The sequence below is a fragment of the Ursus maritimus genome, unplaced genomic scaffold (genome assembly GCF_017311325.1).
Source record: "Ursus maritimus isolate PB19 unplaced genomic scaffold, ASM1731132v1 scaffold_26, whole genome shotgun sequence".
Lineage (NCBI taxonomy): Eukaryota > Metazoa > Chordata > Mammalia > Carnivora > Ursidae > Ursus > Ursus maritimus.
The window spans coordinates 38,658,012-38,675,200 of record NW_024425119.1 but is presented as its reverse complement, the minus strand read 5'-3'; the positions used below and the strand labels follow the sequence as shown (position 1 = coordinate 38,675,200).

At 44.8% G+C, this 17,189-nt stretch overlaps 1 protein-coding gene across 1 annotated transcript; it reads right to left on the bottom strand.

Annotated features, from left to right (window-relative positions):
- Positions 1-14,986: 14,986 nt before the first annotated feature.
- Positions 14,987-16,900, bottom strand: CCDC184 (coiled-coil domain containing 184). The gene has a single exon (XM_008704720.2). It carries the CDS (start codon positions 15,927-15,929, stop codon positions 15,342-15,344), a length of 588 nt encoding a protein of 195 aa, XP_008702942.2. The 5' UTR covers positions 15,930-16,900; the 3' UTR covers positions 14,987-15,341.
- Positions 16,901-17,189: the final 289 nt, after the last annotated feature.

The following is a 17,189-nucleotide window of genomic DNA, read 5'->3' as shown; positions in this document are numbered from 1 at the left end:
AGTTAAGAAAAAGGGAATTAGGGAGCAGTATTGATGTTAAGAAAAGTCAGAGAAAAGAAGAAAATGAAAAAGATCATCAGCCTGAATTCCATATCTTAGCCTCCACTAGCCCATGAGGGAGACCTTATAGTGGCATTAAATTGCCACCATAATAATCTTTCAATTTAAGTTTATACTTGTGTGTTGTTGAGGAAAGGAAGGTGAGAGAGGCTAGTGTGTCAAACCCCTTCTCCTAAATCTTCTAGTTTCCTAGGTAATAAGATTGCTTGATATTTCCCTTCTGATCCAAGTAGTCAATGCCTCTGCCAAGCTTCTCAGACTACTAGTTTCCTTCCCTGGCATAGACTCTCAATTAACTCCCCTCTCCCTAGTGTCTTCCTTTTTTCCCAACCATCTTTCATTTCATTCCAACTCAATCCTATTGCCCCTTACTTCCCATCTTAAACGGATACATTTCATTTCCTGTGCTTTAAGGAACACCTCTCCACACTACCTTTACCATTGCAGAAGCCTTTCCATTTGCAACTCTGACCTCTCTCACTTCCTCTAACTTCTCTCCTTAACCACATTTAACATCCCTTGAGAGGGTATTATATTTTTAGCCATTCTCTTTCTTTGAAAATTGCATTTTTCCTCATGCCCCTTTCATAATAATAGAAAAGGGACGTCTGGGTGGCTCAGTTGGTTAAGCATCTGCCTTTGGCTCAAGTCATGATCCCAGAGTCCTGGGATCGAGTCCTGTGTCAGGCTCGCTGCTGAGGGAGCCTGCTTCTCCCTCTCCTCCCCACTTGTGCTCTCTAGCTATCTCTGTCACTGTCTCTCTCTTTCTCAAATAAATAAATTTTAAAAAAATCTTTTAAAAAGGGGGGGCAGGTCTGTTCTTTATTTTCTGGTGCCACTTCCATAAGATAAGTGCACCTCAGTTAGGATTCCCTCAAAAAGATATACTACCCTATCCACATCATACACATCACACTACCTCCTGCAATGACTTGAACGTGGTAACTTCACTCCACACAGTTGTAATCTTTTGAATCCAAATTGGTTAATCTCTAGATATCCGAGGACGTGTGAGAAGTCCTCAGTCAGCAGCGAGGAAGAAATGAAACACAGGTGTAATTAAGAAGAAACAATAAACGTAGAACATAAAATTTTCATTATCTAAGAGAAATTACACCAGGCAAAGTTAAACAGGAAAGAAAGACTTTATTTAAGACTATTGCAACAGGAAATTGAACTCAACTCTCCTGAAACAAGTGCCTGGAGAGTTATTAAGAGCTGTAGTAGGGCCACCTGTGGGTGGTGACTGGTCTTAAAGGAAAAGTAAGTTTACAGGTTGTAGTTTTGCAGTTGGAGCAAGGTGCCCATTGATGTTGGGCTCCTACCCTTCTATAGAGACTAGGAAATAGGAATGCCATCTTCCTGAGGATTACAGTTCAAAGGGATGGCTCCCAGGTCATTGAGAAAGACCTTCCCCTGGGTCTTAAAACTGGCACAAGGCTTTAAAAGAGATTCATATGTGTTTAAAAGGGGGCGAGAGAAAGGTTGGCAATTAAAAGTTTTCTAAAATAAATGGTCTGAGAAAAGAGAGGCCAGGGGCCTATACTTAAGATGAAACCTGTCTAAAGTTGTCAAGCAAAAAGGGAATGGTAGGGTCTTCTTGGTCCATGCTTGGTTACCATGGAGAACAACGGAAGTGCTTCTTATTACCCCTAGGATCTCAGCTTCTTCTCCAAGTTTTGAAAAATTCCTGTCTCAAAGAGCCTTTAAGAGTAAAAAGGAAAAAAAAGGAAACAAAAGAAAGAAAAAGGAAAGGGTGCTTTTAAAAAAGTTTTCCAAGAAATTTCTTGACTTTACATTTGCCCAACACTGTTGTACACTGACATTATAAACAAGACAGTTTGGGCTTTTAAGCTCAAAGTTTAATACGGCAGGCAAGAACAAATAATGGTGATATAAAGAGCAAACGTTGTAAGGGGCCTATACAAAGTACGCTGGAAGGACAGATAATAAAAGCAGTTCACGTTTATCAAGAACTTTTGTTCTAACAGCTCTACATTTAATCTTCACAAAACTCTTTAAGTACCAAATTACCTCCATTTTGAGAGGCAAAACAGGCTCACAGAGGTTAAGTAATTTGCTCAAAATCACACATTTCAAAAGGTATTTCTAACTCGGGCACCAATTCTAGAGCTTACACTCCTAAGGATGTAATTGAATAACTGCCACAAAGTACGGAGCAGGCTCTCTACGGGAGAGATGGTATTAGAACTAAGCCTTAAAGAATAAGCAGCGAATTGTAAAGTGGAGCGGGGCGGCGACGGGTGGGGTGCCGCTGGCCAGGCACGAGTAATTCCAGGCCTTAAGAGCTGCCTGATTCGTCACTGAAATGCTTTCAACGTTTATGGCGGATGGTGAGTATGGCCGGGAATGCTGTACGATTAGGCTGAGCGACCTAAAACTATCTTCTCAAGGGCGAGCACTTTCTCATCCAAGGCCCTGGATTCCGGGAGGACCGGGCTCCTGGCACGAACCGACCCTGGACGGGCGAGGACGGGGGACCGGGGTGGGAGGAGCTGTTCGGCGCCGGCTGCAGTCTCGCGCAAAAAGCCTCCGCCCTGGCGGTGTCCTCTGCCGCAGCCTCTGTCCGGGTCCCTGGACCCCGGAGGCACATGAACAGCCCGCAGGGACCGCGAAAACGTATGTGACTGCAACAACCAGAATGCAACGATCACTCTGAAATGCGCGTCCCGTGCCAGCCCTCTCGCGTACGCAGGTGCAAGTCCACTTGGGGGAGGGCGCGCGCCCAGGGCCTGAAAATGTGGGTAGGGAACCCAGGAATTCTAGCTATAGTCCCAGCTCAACCCGCCCTCAGGCTGTAACCTCGCCTTTCGCTCCCTCCCTGCTAAAGCCGAGGCCATGTCTCTCGACACAGTTCGGAGCCACACGCCCAAACTACCCATGAGGCGTTGGGCCCTGAGCAGGTTACCGGGACTAGAGGAGACTGGCCGTGGTCCGCTGAAAATTAAAAAAAAAAAAAAAAAAAAAAAAGAACTGCCAATCAGTCTCCCCAGCCTCTCGGATCGCTGTTACGGCAACCAATAAGCGCCTTCTCCTTGCCGCGCCCGGGCGGGACCGAGCTAACCAGAAGACCTCGGGGAAATACGACCTATTCTGGGAGACGCGGCAGCCGGCGCCCCCGCTGGAAATTTTAGGTTTGGGATACCCTCCCATCTGAGTGGAATTGTTGAAATGTAGCGCCCCTCTGGTTGCGGATGGGAGGGGATGGGGCGGAGCAAGGCTGGAGGCAGTGCTGAGCGGGGATCTTTGCCAATTCCAGCGAGTCCTCGTACCTCCTAGCCTGGTCCACCGATCGGTAGTCTAGTTCTTTCCTGGTGGTAACCCCCCTTTTAGCGAATTGGATACTTGTTGAGTCCTCTTCCCTTCTGGACAACGTCATTGTCTTCGGAACTTCCTTACCTACCCTTTGCAGTTACTCCAGGAAGCCTTCCTTGACCCTTTCCCCTTTCTGGTTTCACTGGACTTATATTTGAGTTCCCTGCATAACCTGTGCATTTTCCTAACCCTGTACTCTTACTTATGTACTTTTCTGTCTTCCCCACTAGTTTGTGATTTATTTTTGAGTCCTTAGCACAGTATCTGGAGGTGTTGTAGCGCTATTTTCTCAATGAAATCTTAAGCAGAATGCTGATGTATTAACCAAATAACAAAGCTCTTCTAGTAGGTGTGAAGAGGGAGTGTCCAGAGCCTTGAACCCCCCCAAGAAAACCCTTGAGGCACTCATTATTAGTGACTTAAGCTAAATATTCACCTTAATATATATTAATATATATAGAATAATATAATATAATATATATAATATTATATATATAAACATGGTTTACCCAGGACATGAAAATTAAACATGTCCAGATCCTCTAGGAGCACTCTTAAAATCTCATCTTTTTGGACTTCCAATCTGTGCATTTATTTTTATTTTCCAGTCTACAGACCAAGATATGTTTGCCTCTTCAGATCAGTTCCTCACCCTCTTTATCCACCCAGGTCTGGGCTTGGGAGGCTGACCTGCATGGAAGCATGTCAACAGATCTCCCTACCGCTGCCTTTCTCTTGGGTTCAGCCAATAATGGTATAGGCCGAAGATTAGAGGGAAGTAGGAATGTGAGGTTAGGCTGTTTAATCCTCTCTTTCCCTGTGGGGTTGTGACAAGCTCACCTGAGTCCCTTTAGCTAAGATCTCAGCTCCTATCATGTAGCCTTCTCCACCTAGTTCTCTATTTCCAAGTTTTGGAACTGCCACATACCAGATTTAGGGTATTGTAACCCCTTTGCAATTTCCCTACATCCTGTTGTAAATAATCCTTTATGAAACTTCCAAACTATCTTAATTTGAGTATGCCATCTGTTTCCTGGGGATACCTAATACAAGACTGTTCTCTTACTGAGGTAGTGAAAACAGTTATTTCAAATGGAAACATTTGGAAGGCTGTATGATGTAGTAGAAAGAGCATGGGCTTTGAAGTTAGAGAAAACAGTGTTTCATGTCATTCAATTATTCACATTCATTTGGCAAATGTTCCACAGTCCTATTAGTTGTGGTAGATACTTTAGAGTGCACTATGACACACAGCCTGTTTTCCAGAAACCCTCTTCTTCTCCCACTGGGGTGAGCCCTGGCAACCAAGTTAGTATCATGGAACACCCCCCACACACCACCATTATCACCACAATCAGTGCAGCGAAGCTGGATTAAGTTCTCTTTCCTGGGAATTTGGAATTGGTATGCTGTGGGTGTAGTCATTTCTGGGCTGGAACCGGCAAATGCTCAAGCTATGGAGCAGTTGTCTTCTTCCATATATGTGAAGAAGCCAAGAAGGTTGGCAGGTAGTGAGAATAGATTGAAGTCAGAGGACCGAGAGAAGCAGAGATAGAAGACCATATCTTCAGAGAAAGAGCCTGAGATAATGACTGCCCTGGTTTCAGTCAGTGTTGGAGGGCCAGCTGCGTTCTTGCTCTTGGGTTTTGTGAGATGACCTTGCATCCTTGTGATAAACTCCTTTTCTTCCTCAGAATTATTACAGATGGGTTTATATTTCTTGTAACCAAAAAAGTTATTATAAAAAAGCTTTTACTAAGGTAATACCTACCTCAATGTGGTTATGGCGATTAAATGACATGAAGTATTTCAAATATCTAAGTCAGTGTCTCCAAAAATGTTACTTTCTCTAAATGTAAATAGCATGCCATGTGTTCTGAGCCTCAGAGGTCTCTGTTCTTTGTATTTCTTTTTTCAAATAACGAACCCTTTTGCTGTCAGTATTTTTACAAGTTTTTCTTCACTTCAACTTTTCCTTTTCTAAGTGTTGTTCTGCTCATGGTCTAGGTGCTGATAAATTTGTGTTTGTGTTTTTCTGTGTTTTGTTTTGAAGTTTTTTTTTCTTGAAGGATTGAGTTAATCATACTCTTCAGTTCATGATACACCATCATTGTCCCTGCAAGGAAAAGCCCTCATGTTTAAGTCTTTATTTCTTTATTCCATCATTACACTATCTCCACTGCCATCCCCACCCCCAACAACAGGCAATTTCTAATGTGTTTAAATGTATTCTTAGAAAATAGTTATTATTTGGTAGGCATATATTTTTTAATGTACTCCAAATCTACTGAGTTATATGTCTCATTCTGTGTCTTATGTTTTTTGCTAAGCACTGTTTTTCATCTCTATCCATCTTGCCAGATGCTAACATTTAATCTGTTACTTCACATTGATGCCTAGTATCCCATGGTGTGCATTCGCCACGTTGTACTTATCCACTCCTCCAGTGATGAGCACCCACATTGCCCATGCCGCTACAAATAACCCTGCAATGAACATCCTCCTATTAGTCCCCTTCTGAACTTGTAAAGAATTTTTATATTACTTAAGAAAGGAATTGCTGGACTATAGGGTATGAGTCTATTTAATGTGCCCAAGTAATGCCAGCTTGCTCTCCAGAAGTGGTAAAACCAGTCTTGCAGCAGATTTCTACATCACTGACATCTGTAATTATCTAGATTTCTAGTTTTTGTTGGTTTGATAGGTATAAACAAATACCTTATTGTTGGTTCAATTTGCATTTGACTACTAATGGTTTTGATCAAATTTCCATATGCATATTATCTTTTATCTATTCTTTAAATTGCGTGTTGATATCTTTTGCACTTTTTTTTTTTTTTTTTTTTTTTTTTTTTTTTGCTATTGGGTTACTGTCTTTTTCCTGTTCGTTTGCAGGAGTTCCATGTATATTCTAGGATATTACATCCTTGTCAGTTTTAGACAAAGCAAATATTTTCTTCATTCTGCCATCTACCTATTAGCTTTGTCTGTGGTGCCCTTTATAGAAGGGCTCTTAATTGTTTTGTTATCAAATCCCCCAGTTTTTGCCTTATGTTTGTACTTTTGAAGGTACTGAAATATGTGCACTACTCTCTTAGTTATGCCTACTCTCTGCCTGATATTTCTAAATCAGTTCAATGGCAAGGTCCCTGTGGCCATTCCATCCAGTCCTCTTCACTGGACTCCAAAGTAATTGCACTGACTAAATTTCATTCTTAAGAGAACCCCATCTTCCTTGAGCCTTTTCCCCCTATAGAGTTGCAGGCTATGAAAATCATATCTTTTAGTTATTTATTAGGCTTCCAGTAGCCCTGGACTATATCTCCCCTGACCTCCTTGGCTATCAGGAAGAACCAAAATGGTGTACTTTCTTTCAAGATCTTCCTCACCCTCATTTCACTAGTCAGTTCCATCTTTGTGGGTCAGAATTAGATCCAGAATCATCATCTTTGCTCTGCTGTCTTCTTCCTTCTGAAGGATTATGTTACATTAAATCAACTTCCCCTCACTTCAAATCAGTTTCATGATTTGTTCCTGGCATCTATAATCCAGTTTATCTGTTTGGGCAGACTCTAGCACATTTTTACAATGACGTCACTTCTTTTCTTCTCCTTTATCTTCACCTAAATAATTCCTTTCCTGTTTCCATTCTCAAGAACATAAAATCCCATGTAAGAGTATCTTCATGATGTAAAGTGCTACTCTGACTCCCCTTTTATCATTTTCTTTTGTTTTTATTTTATTCCTTCTGCTTACTTTCTTTTGTCTCCTTCCTTCTTTCCTTCTGTCCCTACACTTTTTCTTCCTCCTTTCCTTTTTGAATTTTATAAATGCTGAGAGCAGGGGCTTATAAATACTGACTTTCTGTAGATCACTGCAAAGAAGCTTTTTCTGTCCCCACAGACATGCAGTGTCTATCACACGACTGCCAATTCCTTTCCAGATGCACATCAGAACCCAGTTCTGTTTATTTGGAACAATGTTCCACACCTTGCCATGTTCTGGTTATAAGTCCCATCCTACCAAGTTTCTTTATATCTGTGAGAAATTATTTTCCTCGTTGTGTAAAATCTCAAGGTCTATTTGTATATTACCTGTACTTTGTGCATTGGTGTAGGCCATAATATTTTTCCCCAGCCCCTTTCTACTTACTTTTTCCAGAGAATTATAGATGCCAGATCAGCTACTGCTCTTCTTCCAGTGTCATACTTGATGTCCTCTGTAGTATAAAATTTTGTGGGTTTTCTCAGCATTTCGTTACTTTTCTTTTACCTTGTCTTTCCCACCCACTGGCCCCCAGCACGCGCGCGCACACACACACACACACACACACACACCATTCCCATTTTCAAATTGAAGTACTTTTAATTCAGTTGATGATGCTTACAGGAAACAGATTTTCCTTTCAATCTTCTGAGAAGCACTCTGTCCCAATTCAAGAACACATCATTCCCTTATCATTAGACTGTGAGCAACTTAAGGGCAGAGACCATGACTTCTTTGAGTCTGCCCCAGTGTCTGCCACCTTCCATGATACACAGTAGGCAGTTGGTAAATACTTGCTGGCAGATCAACTCACTCATGGTTCCTTTCTTGGATGTTTTTTTCCATCATGCTTATAAGAATTATTCACCTGCTTTAAAAGGAATGTTGACTTGCCCTTTTTATTCTTGAAGCTGAGCCACCATAAGCCTCCCTTAGTATATTATAACCACTTATAGCAAAGTAAGGTGCAGTACCATTTAATGGGGGGAAAAAACAACACTGATTTATATAATTTAGACAAACAGGATTCTGGTCCTAATACTATCATTAACTATACAACCTTGGGCATGTCATCTCATCTATTTCTTAATTATATGCAATGACATCATATATATTCACTGTAGGGAGACTACACCTTTTTATAAAGTAATTGGGGTAGATATAAGGTAAATTTCCCCCCACCGAGAGGACTAAATAGGAGAGAAACCATTCTCAAGTAAGAGAAAATTTGCCTGTTACTCCAGAGCAGGCCTGAGGAGGAAGAGAGTAAAGGCAGGATAGGGTGGAGGAGCCTGTGAAAGACAAACTCCTCAATGGGAACTTTCCTTGCCATCACTCCTCCCTCTATTTTTTTTTTAAATTCAACTCTACAGTAAAAATTTTAAAATACCTAGTAAGGTTATATTTGTCATTGAAACCAGTGAAAGGACTGTTTTATGTGTCCCAGAGCTGATAAGAAGTCAAACTGAGGCAGCTTGCATGGACTCAGGAGTGTAGATGCAGAAAGAAGCAAAAGCACAATAAACCATAAGATATCATAGAAGTTGTATGGAATGCTGTAGAATTCCCAGAATTTGGCATTGGAATTTGGGCCAAATTTAATCAGATACTTTAAGAGACAAAGCAGTCTCTTCAGACATCTGTGTTATATATAAAAAGCCTATATGATCATCACTAAGACTTCTTTCAGCAGTAACATTTTTGAAGATTCTAAGAGATGGGAACACATTTTTTTATTCCCAGCTCTAAAATCCTATGATTTTTCATTTATATATTTAAGGCTCAAACATTTATTTCCTGCCTATTATGAGAAAGTTTCCATTCTAATGATTTCATCAATTCCGAACATACTCCCTCTTCCCCTCGCCCCATTTTAGCATTTCTGAAATGGGATGTGTCTTATAATCAGTAATCAGTGTCAGCTTACAATTACTGTTGGCCAAAGAGCAGTCATGACATAGGTGTCACTGCCCACACATGCCTGGGCCTCGTTGTTATTCTGGGTAGTATGACTGGAAATCTGCAGTCCCTTGATATTTCCATTAATTAACCATTCAAGGACCATTTGAAGGAATATTAGTCCTGGTTGTTGTCTGAACATACTCCTTGAACACTATCTGGCAAGATCAAAAAAGTCCCAGCTTTAAAACTTGCAGAATAGGTTTGTTGCCTGGAAGAAATTACCAGAGACAATAGTGAAACTCTTTTTAAGAAATGCTGCTTCACTAACACTAAAAATGACCCAGAGAATATAAATGTTTGGAAGAATACAGACATCACCAACCCTGAGTGAAAAGTGATTCATAAGTGTCAGAATCAATATGAAGAAATTGTAAGAATACCATAATGACTTTCAATATTTGTGTGCATTGTAGTGATAAAAAAAAAAGCTCTATTTCTAAATGAGTCTAAATGAGCTCTTTAAACAGAATGAAAGTTTAAAATAAAAGTGATAAAGTTTAATTGGCAATATTTTTTTCTTAATAGTATCTAAAATGATGTGTCACACAATTGATGGTACCTTAAAGTCAGTAAAATAAGGTAAATACTTAAGAGACTATAAAAATGAGAAAGAAGTTCCAGCCCTCAAGATATTCATAATCTGGAAGAGAGAATAACAATCACATAAATAGTAGAAGTAAGGAAAAATATAATAACTATTCCCAAGGAAGTACCAACAAAAAGATTTGCATATATAAAGGAGGAAGAGATCACATTAGGAAAGGCTCCATGAAAGAAGTAGCATTTGAGAAGGGCCTCAAAGAACTGGTAGGATTCCAACTGGCAGAAACAGAATAGAGCAGGAAGAGTGAAGAGAATGAGCAAAGAATCAGATGTGGGAGAGTGGACATTTCTGGGGAATGGTCTGTAACTTATTTTGACTATAGGGTTTGTTAACCTTTGTGTTTTATAGATCACTGTAAGAATTGGATGAAAGCAATGAACCCAATTCCTAGAAGTAAAAGCACAAATTCATAATCAAAAGTTTTGCATACGATTTCTGGGGACTTCCAACATTTTCAGGTAGCATAAGAAAGAGGAGGGAAAAGCAGTCTTCCTGGACACCCCATGAGAAGCTGGTGCAGGTGACCAAGGCTGCAGAAATCCCTTTTCTGGAGGAGATATTTGCATCTGGCTGCACTGGGGAAGAATGACTAAGAGAAATGGAATCAAGGACCAGAAGGGACTCATCCAGTCTTCTGGTCCAGAGATTTAGAAGAACTGGGATACCCTTGGGAATCATTTCTAGCTGACTGGATGATATAGGCTTCCAAAGATGGAATGGTTGGCTAGAAATGTATGGGAAATAATATGTATGGGTAAAAAAAAGTATGCCAGGGTCTTATCCAAGGGAACCTTGGCTCCCTACAACCGCTAGATTTTATACTTAATTCAGGAAGTAATAGGGACATGATGCAGATTTCTGAGGAGAATGAGTGTTCAGGGCTGTGGTTTAGGAAGACTAATCTTCAGGATTACAGGTCTGTGAGAGGCCAGGGGAGATCAATCAGGAGTTTATTGCAGTTGGTTTTTTTTTTTTTTGTTCAAATACATTCTATGTATTCTGTTTCCCCCACCACCCACTACTTAGAAAAGAGCCAGGCCTTTAGTAAGCAATTGGTAGCACTTGCTGAATTGAAAGTCATAAATTCACTGAGGGTCCCCTTGTAATGTTCCTATTCCTCGCCAGGTGGCACCATGACAGCACCATTTACAGAGCAGACTTCCTTCCGTAAGTAGGGTGCTTCCAGGCAGAAAGGCTGTGTTTCTGTGAGGGAATCCACCTTCTGGGGACAATGCACAAGTTGGGGGAAATGGTAGTTGAGATAAAAGATTCAAGATTACTCCTTTTATACTTCTATATCATTTCTTACTGTCGCAGAGTATCTTGGCTGAATTTCTATCCCTAGGCACGTACATGTGGAAAGATGCCTAGGAAAACCTGCCTTTTCAAAGATGCAAGCAGTTTTCCATCTTGCCAGAAGTATAAAATTACATGTATTGGGGGAAGAATTGTTCCTTAGTTCTGGAAAAATTTTGAGGTGAGCCATTTCATTACACATATCAAGCAAAGACCATATTCTTTGGTGACAGGCCACATAAAAATGCATATATAGGTTAGAGGCCATTTTGCATCTCTTATAAAAATAATTATTTCTCTAGAACAGTTTTTACTTGTACCAAGCTAAAGTTGTCACTTATTTCTATGAAATTGTATGTCTTTTCATTTTGAGATTAAGAGCTAAACCTGAGAAATTTCCCTTAGACTGATGAGAGACAGAAGTGCCAGAAATGGAAAGAGTTATGACTAGTTACACGCAGCGTTGTGTTAGGCCTAGACATAAAGTGCAGTGCAAAACTTTTGGGGGTGAGGTGCATCTCCTCACCCATATTCAGCAGCAGTGCTCTGGCAAATTCCCAAGTATGAGAAGACTTAGAAATAATGGGAGACAGGATTCTTAGCACAGGTGTCAATATAATTTGAATTTGTTGAATAGGTGGCGAAGAATCAGATTTATGTGAAGATTTCAATTCACTGTCGGAAATGCTCCAGAGGCCCCAGGAGGGAGGGGTACCATACAGTGCTGACTCAGCAGGGTCATCTCTTGCTTGGTATTCTTCAGTTTAAAAAGTCTCATTACTCTTTAGCTCAGTGATCGTTTTTAACTTAATTTTTACCTGTAAGAATTAAGTTGAAACAACAGATATCTCTAGAGAATGTTCATACTTACACACTTTTGCATTCAATTTCAAGAGGCTAGGGCCCCCTGAAGTTCAATAATGACGCTGTCCGTGAGCCCCAGGCTAGGTATCTCACCTGAAACTCACTCATCAGGAGCATCCCAAAGGAGAAATGCAAGGGAAGGATAGGGAAGAGGGAGTAATAAGGCGGTGGGAGACCAACTTGTGCTGGACCCCTAGGAGATGCTGGTGCAGGTAACTTTAAAGAACTAAAGAATTGCTTTTTCTGGGGAGATTTTTATCTGGACTTGGGAGGAGTAGCTAGAGAACTTCTGGGAGGTCCTGGGCTAAGGGACTTATGACACATTTAGGACAATGGGCATAGGAAGGGGAACTGAAATGGAGCCAAAGGGTAAGGAGCTCAACCAGACCTTTCTGTAGAGGCTAAAGGGCTTAGCTGCCTTGGGATTCATGTCAGACTGTGCAGAAACTGAGCTATAGAGAACAGGAAAGAGGCACAAAAATGGAGCTGTGTCGGGGAATATCTGGGAGCATTGGCTTCTTCCTCTCAAGAAGCAGGTCCAGAAGCCCATCTTCTCAGTGCCATTATTATATTATCATCCACTAGACTCTGATGAGGGCCACAAACCAAAACTTGAACTGCAATTTCTTGTTCTCATCGAGAAGATGAAAAGGGACTAAAACTAAAGTTATTTCCTTTTCAGGACTCTTAGACTCCTGACTGGGGAAATAAGGGACCTGAGGATCTAAATAATAGAGCAATTAGCACAGCAGTTCCAACTTAGGGTTCTTTAAGTCAGAAGACCTGGGTTTAAGTCCTGGTTCTGCCAAGTACTAGTGTGTGACCTTGAGAAAGTCTTGGCATCTGTTTCTGGAACTGTTAAGTGAAAATAAAAATAGTGTTTACTTCTCACTGGAGATAAAATTGGACAGTGTCTGACCCATGGTAAGTGCTCAGTAAATGATAGCTATCATTGTTATTGGTGCTGAATGCTGAAACCATAACAGGAAACTATCTCCCAGCCTTTGGGGATACTTCCCCACAAATACTCTTTAGTTGCCCTCCCTAGGGCCCCAGCACACATTCCCCAACCACTGCACAACCCAAAGCTTTCTTTGGTCATCCTATACAGGGCTGGCCCCCAAGACCTTTTTGGCCCATAACTGCATGACATTTATGATGAAAAGCCCCGTGTCACCTTGGGAATTTCATCATCCCCCTTTATTTGACTATCCTGAAAGTTAAGAGTTCTTTAGATGGGGAAGGATTATATAAAAAGAACTGCTTGAATCTTCTCTAGGTAGTTTTGTTTTCCTAGAGGAGCCAGTCACTACCATCATTACCCCCCCATCCAAGAGAACTATAAAAAAACTAACATTTGTACAAGAGTTCCTACAGGTCTTAGATATTTTTATCCCCAACAACTTCTTGTCCCCATTTTACACGTGCAGAAATTGAGTCTCAAGCAGCAAACCAAGTTTCAAACAGTTCCTCTCAGTTGGAACTGAGATTCCAAACCCAGATCTGTGGTTCCAGTGCTCTTTCAACCTCTCCGCAGCAACCAGCAGCAAGAACACAGGCACACATACATACACATATACACATATGCACACCACACACACACACACACACACACACAGAGCACTTCAGCTCATTCTTCTTCCCAAGGGCAGCCTTGGGAAATTCCACGGCCCAAGCGAGCAGACTAGAGCTGATGTCAGTCTAAGCTCCACAGGGAATACCTTACCGGCATTCTCCACTAGAGGCCTGAGGCAGTTACTGTGGTTTCTTTTGTGATGTGTCACTCTACTCCCAGAGATCCCGGGCAGTCCCTCCTGAACAATACCCACAACACCCATCCCTCACCCTCCCATGGAACAGGTGTCATGCCTGCCATTCCAGGGCCCACATTTGGAAGTCATCTCTCAGGGAGCAGGCACTTCACTGAAAAGAAGCCACTTGCACATCTGGAGTTCTGCTACTAAAAACCCGTGTTAGTTTGGAAGACTCAACACATACACTCTCCTTCCCCCCCATCCAGCTGGAGTTCAAGGTCTGGGATGGAAGGGAAAGTAGGTAGAGTTGGCAATGTGTGTCCTGACCAGGGCACGGTCAGTCAACTCCCTGGAACTGGAGCCAAGGAGAGAGGAGGGAAGGCATGGTCCCTGCAGTTTCCCCTAAGCCCTGGTCCATGTAGTGGGCCCAGAAGCCCCACCCTGACATCCCCCTAGTACCAGTCAGCAAGGAGGGGAGATGACGCCTCTTTATTAAGGTTAACACCAAGGAAAGCATTGAGAAGAAATACACAGCGGAGAAGAAAGGGCACACAAAGTCACTACTTGAGGAGGTGGGAGGGAGGCACATCAGTTAAGAACCTCAGGACAGCCACATGCTCCATGCCCTGGTTGTGGGGGGAAAGAGGAAAGGAGAGGGGAAAGCGCCATGATAGCCTGGGGCTCACAGAAGGGTCTGAAGCCCCCTGAACCTGACACCAGAGCCACAAGCCCTGCCCCTCAGGGCTCACACACTACTACACAAGTCGACACACATAACACACACAAGACATTATGGAGGCAACACCGAGAGGCGGGCAGGGACAAATTGACAGGAAAAGGAACTGAAGTTAAGCAGGTGTAGCCAGGAGAGAGACAGTTTTTGGCTGCGGCCCCCAAGAGTCCCTCAAACGTCCCCTAAATCTGGGCTGCTGCTGAGCATCCCCAAGTCTCTGCCTGTGTACTGGGCTCTTTGTTCTCTAAGCCCCAGTGAGTGGATAAAGCAATCCCAGATGAAGTCAGTGACAAGGCAAGATCCGCTCTGCATGCAAAAATCCTAGAGGTTGAGCTATTATGTCTTCATGCACATTCATAGCCAGCTCCTCCCAGCCCAGGGGCCCTTGGAACCCCATTCACCCAGATTCCTAGGGCTGCAGTTCCCTCCTCAAGCTTCCTTTACCAATCAGCAGCCGCAGAGATCTGTGAGGGGGAGAGGCTTCTGCAGAGCACTGAATATCTTGGATTTCAGCAGAAGGGTAAATTTTCTGTTGCCAGAACAGAATACCCCCAATTCCTTAATTTCTAGGTAAATCTTTAGAGATTATTTGCCATAGTCCTAGATAAGTCCTTTTTCAGAATAGAAAAAGCAGAATTTTATTTACACAATTCAGGGGTTCTCCTGTTGGCTGGGGAGGGGGAATGGGCAGGGTAGGGGGTGGATGGGAGTCCAGAGATGGGCGCTTCCTCTCCCGGAACCTCACCTTTCCGCAGTTTGCTATGTCTCCCTTGGTTAGGCAGAAAGAATTCTTGATGCTCCCAAAGTCCTTCACCCTATAAATCGTTTCTCGAGGGAGTCTCTCTGCCTGACCCACAAGAGCAGCGGTCAGAGTGAAGCATGCTGCACCGCACCGTTCAGTCCCCTCGCGTCATGCACTCGGAAACCCAAAGCCTGCCCGGGAAAGTAGTGCCCCCTCGGAGTCCCCTCACAGAGAGGCCTCGCCCTCCAGCTGCAGCAGGGTAATGTCGGGCAGATCGAGGGGCTCCACAAGTGGCCCGTCCCCCCCAAGGAGACCGGCACAGGGGCTCTCGGGGCGCTCACAGTGACTAGTGGGTGTGGCGGAGCTGGGCATCTCCTTCTCCTCTTCTTCATCGTCGTCCTCGTCCTCAGGATCGCGACCCAGCAAACCGCTGTCCCCGATTCCAGGCGAAGGGGTCTCCGGCTCTTGGGGGGCACCCGGGAAGCTCCCCTTGCCGCCGACCACGCCCAGACCGCCCTGGCGAGGCGCCGTGGTCATAATCTGGCACATGGAGACGATGGCCCGCTGGTTGGCGCACACGTCGTCCGAGAGCACCTGGATGTGCGAGGCCTGCTCGTCCAGGGCCCCCCGCATGGCCCTCACGTCCTCAAACAGGGCCTGCAGCTGGGCCTTCAGGTGCTCCATCAGTTCCTTCATGCCGCCGTTGTACTCCCCGGAGATCACGTCCCCCACGGCCGGCACGGTGGACACCTCCAGAGGTGCCGGCATGTCGCCGCCGTCCTTGGTCATGATCTCCAGCGGACCGTCCTCCATTGAATGGCAGAAGCGGGCGTTGGCGACTCTGGGTCCGGTCCAGCCCGGCCTCCGGGGTGGGGGGAGGGACGGGGATAGGGGAGAGGTCCCCGGAGGGGCGGGGAGGAGCCGAGGGAAGAGGAGGCTCCCGAGAGGGGCGGGGAGCCGACGTGAGGAGATGAGTCCCGGGCGGAGGGCGCGGGCAGGATCGGGGGAGGCCGGGAAGAGCCGACGGGACGAGGACTCGGCGAGAGTCCCAGGCCGGCGACTCTCCGGCTTGCCCCGGGGCGAAAGCGCCCAGACCTGCCTCGCCTCCTGAATTGCGCCCGTGTCAGCGCCGCCCTCCGGGCGCCACGAGCTGCAAGTGCCCGAGGGTTCTCTGGGTCACAGAAGCGCTCGCGGAGGGGCCCGGGTGGAGGCCAGCAGTGGGTACCGCTCGGGACTACCCCCAGCCATTAACGGGCAGCGCCCGCGAGTGTGGTTGGAGTGGCAGGGGCGGGTCTCCCAGCGGCGCCGCGGATGCTCCTCTGTTTCCAAGGCGACGCACAGCACGTAAATGACGTGTGTCTCCATGGCAACCAGGAAGTGGAGAGGAAAAGGAAGGATGGTTGCGAAGCTGCAGTGGGGCTCTAGAGTCTGAACTAGCGGGTGGGGCAGCAGGGGAGGGGACGCTGCAGTGGCCTCAGCTGAGTGGAAAGAGCGTGTGGCTGCGATGCTTAATAGGGAAGCATGAGAGAGCAGTTTGCTGCATAAACCTCCAGGTCAGGGAGAGATCGTCCCTCCCCAAGTCTGGGTACTAGACCCTGAGCGCAACTGCCTTGGAAGGATTTTTCACCCACCCGCAATCCTTTCTCAGATGATGGCGCTAAAGCCGGGTCTTGCTACTCTGTCCTCCAGCCGTCCGCAGGAAAGCAGAGAGGGTGGAGAGACCGACGCTAATAATCCCAGATTTGAGCTGGGGCGCAGCGGCGCCCTGGAGCAGGCCCCGCCCGGCCTCCGCGGTGCAGAGGGTGGGCGGGCACTAACGAGGTTTCCGCCTCTCCCTTCGGCTTCTGCAGTATATCAGCCCTCTCGCGGTAGATAGCACAGAAGCCGAGAAAGGATGGGATTCCCTTCCGTGTGAGATGAGACTCAACCGTTCCTACCCTGGGCACTGGGAGTTTTTCCATGATGATGAAGCAAAGTACTTAAGTTTTAAGAACGGAAGCTCCATAAGGGCAGAGGTTTTTGTCTCCACGCCCTCAATCACGGAATCCCCGGCACCTAAAATAGTGCCCGGCA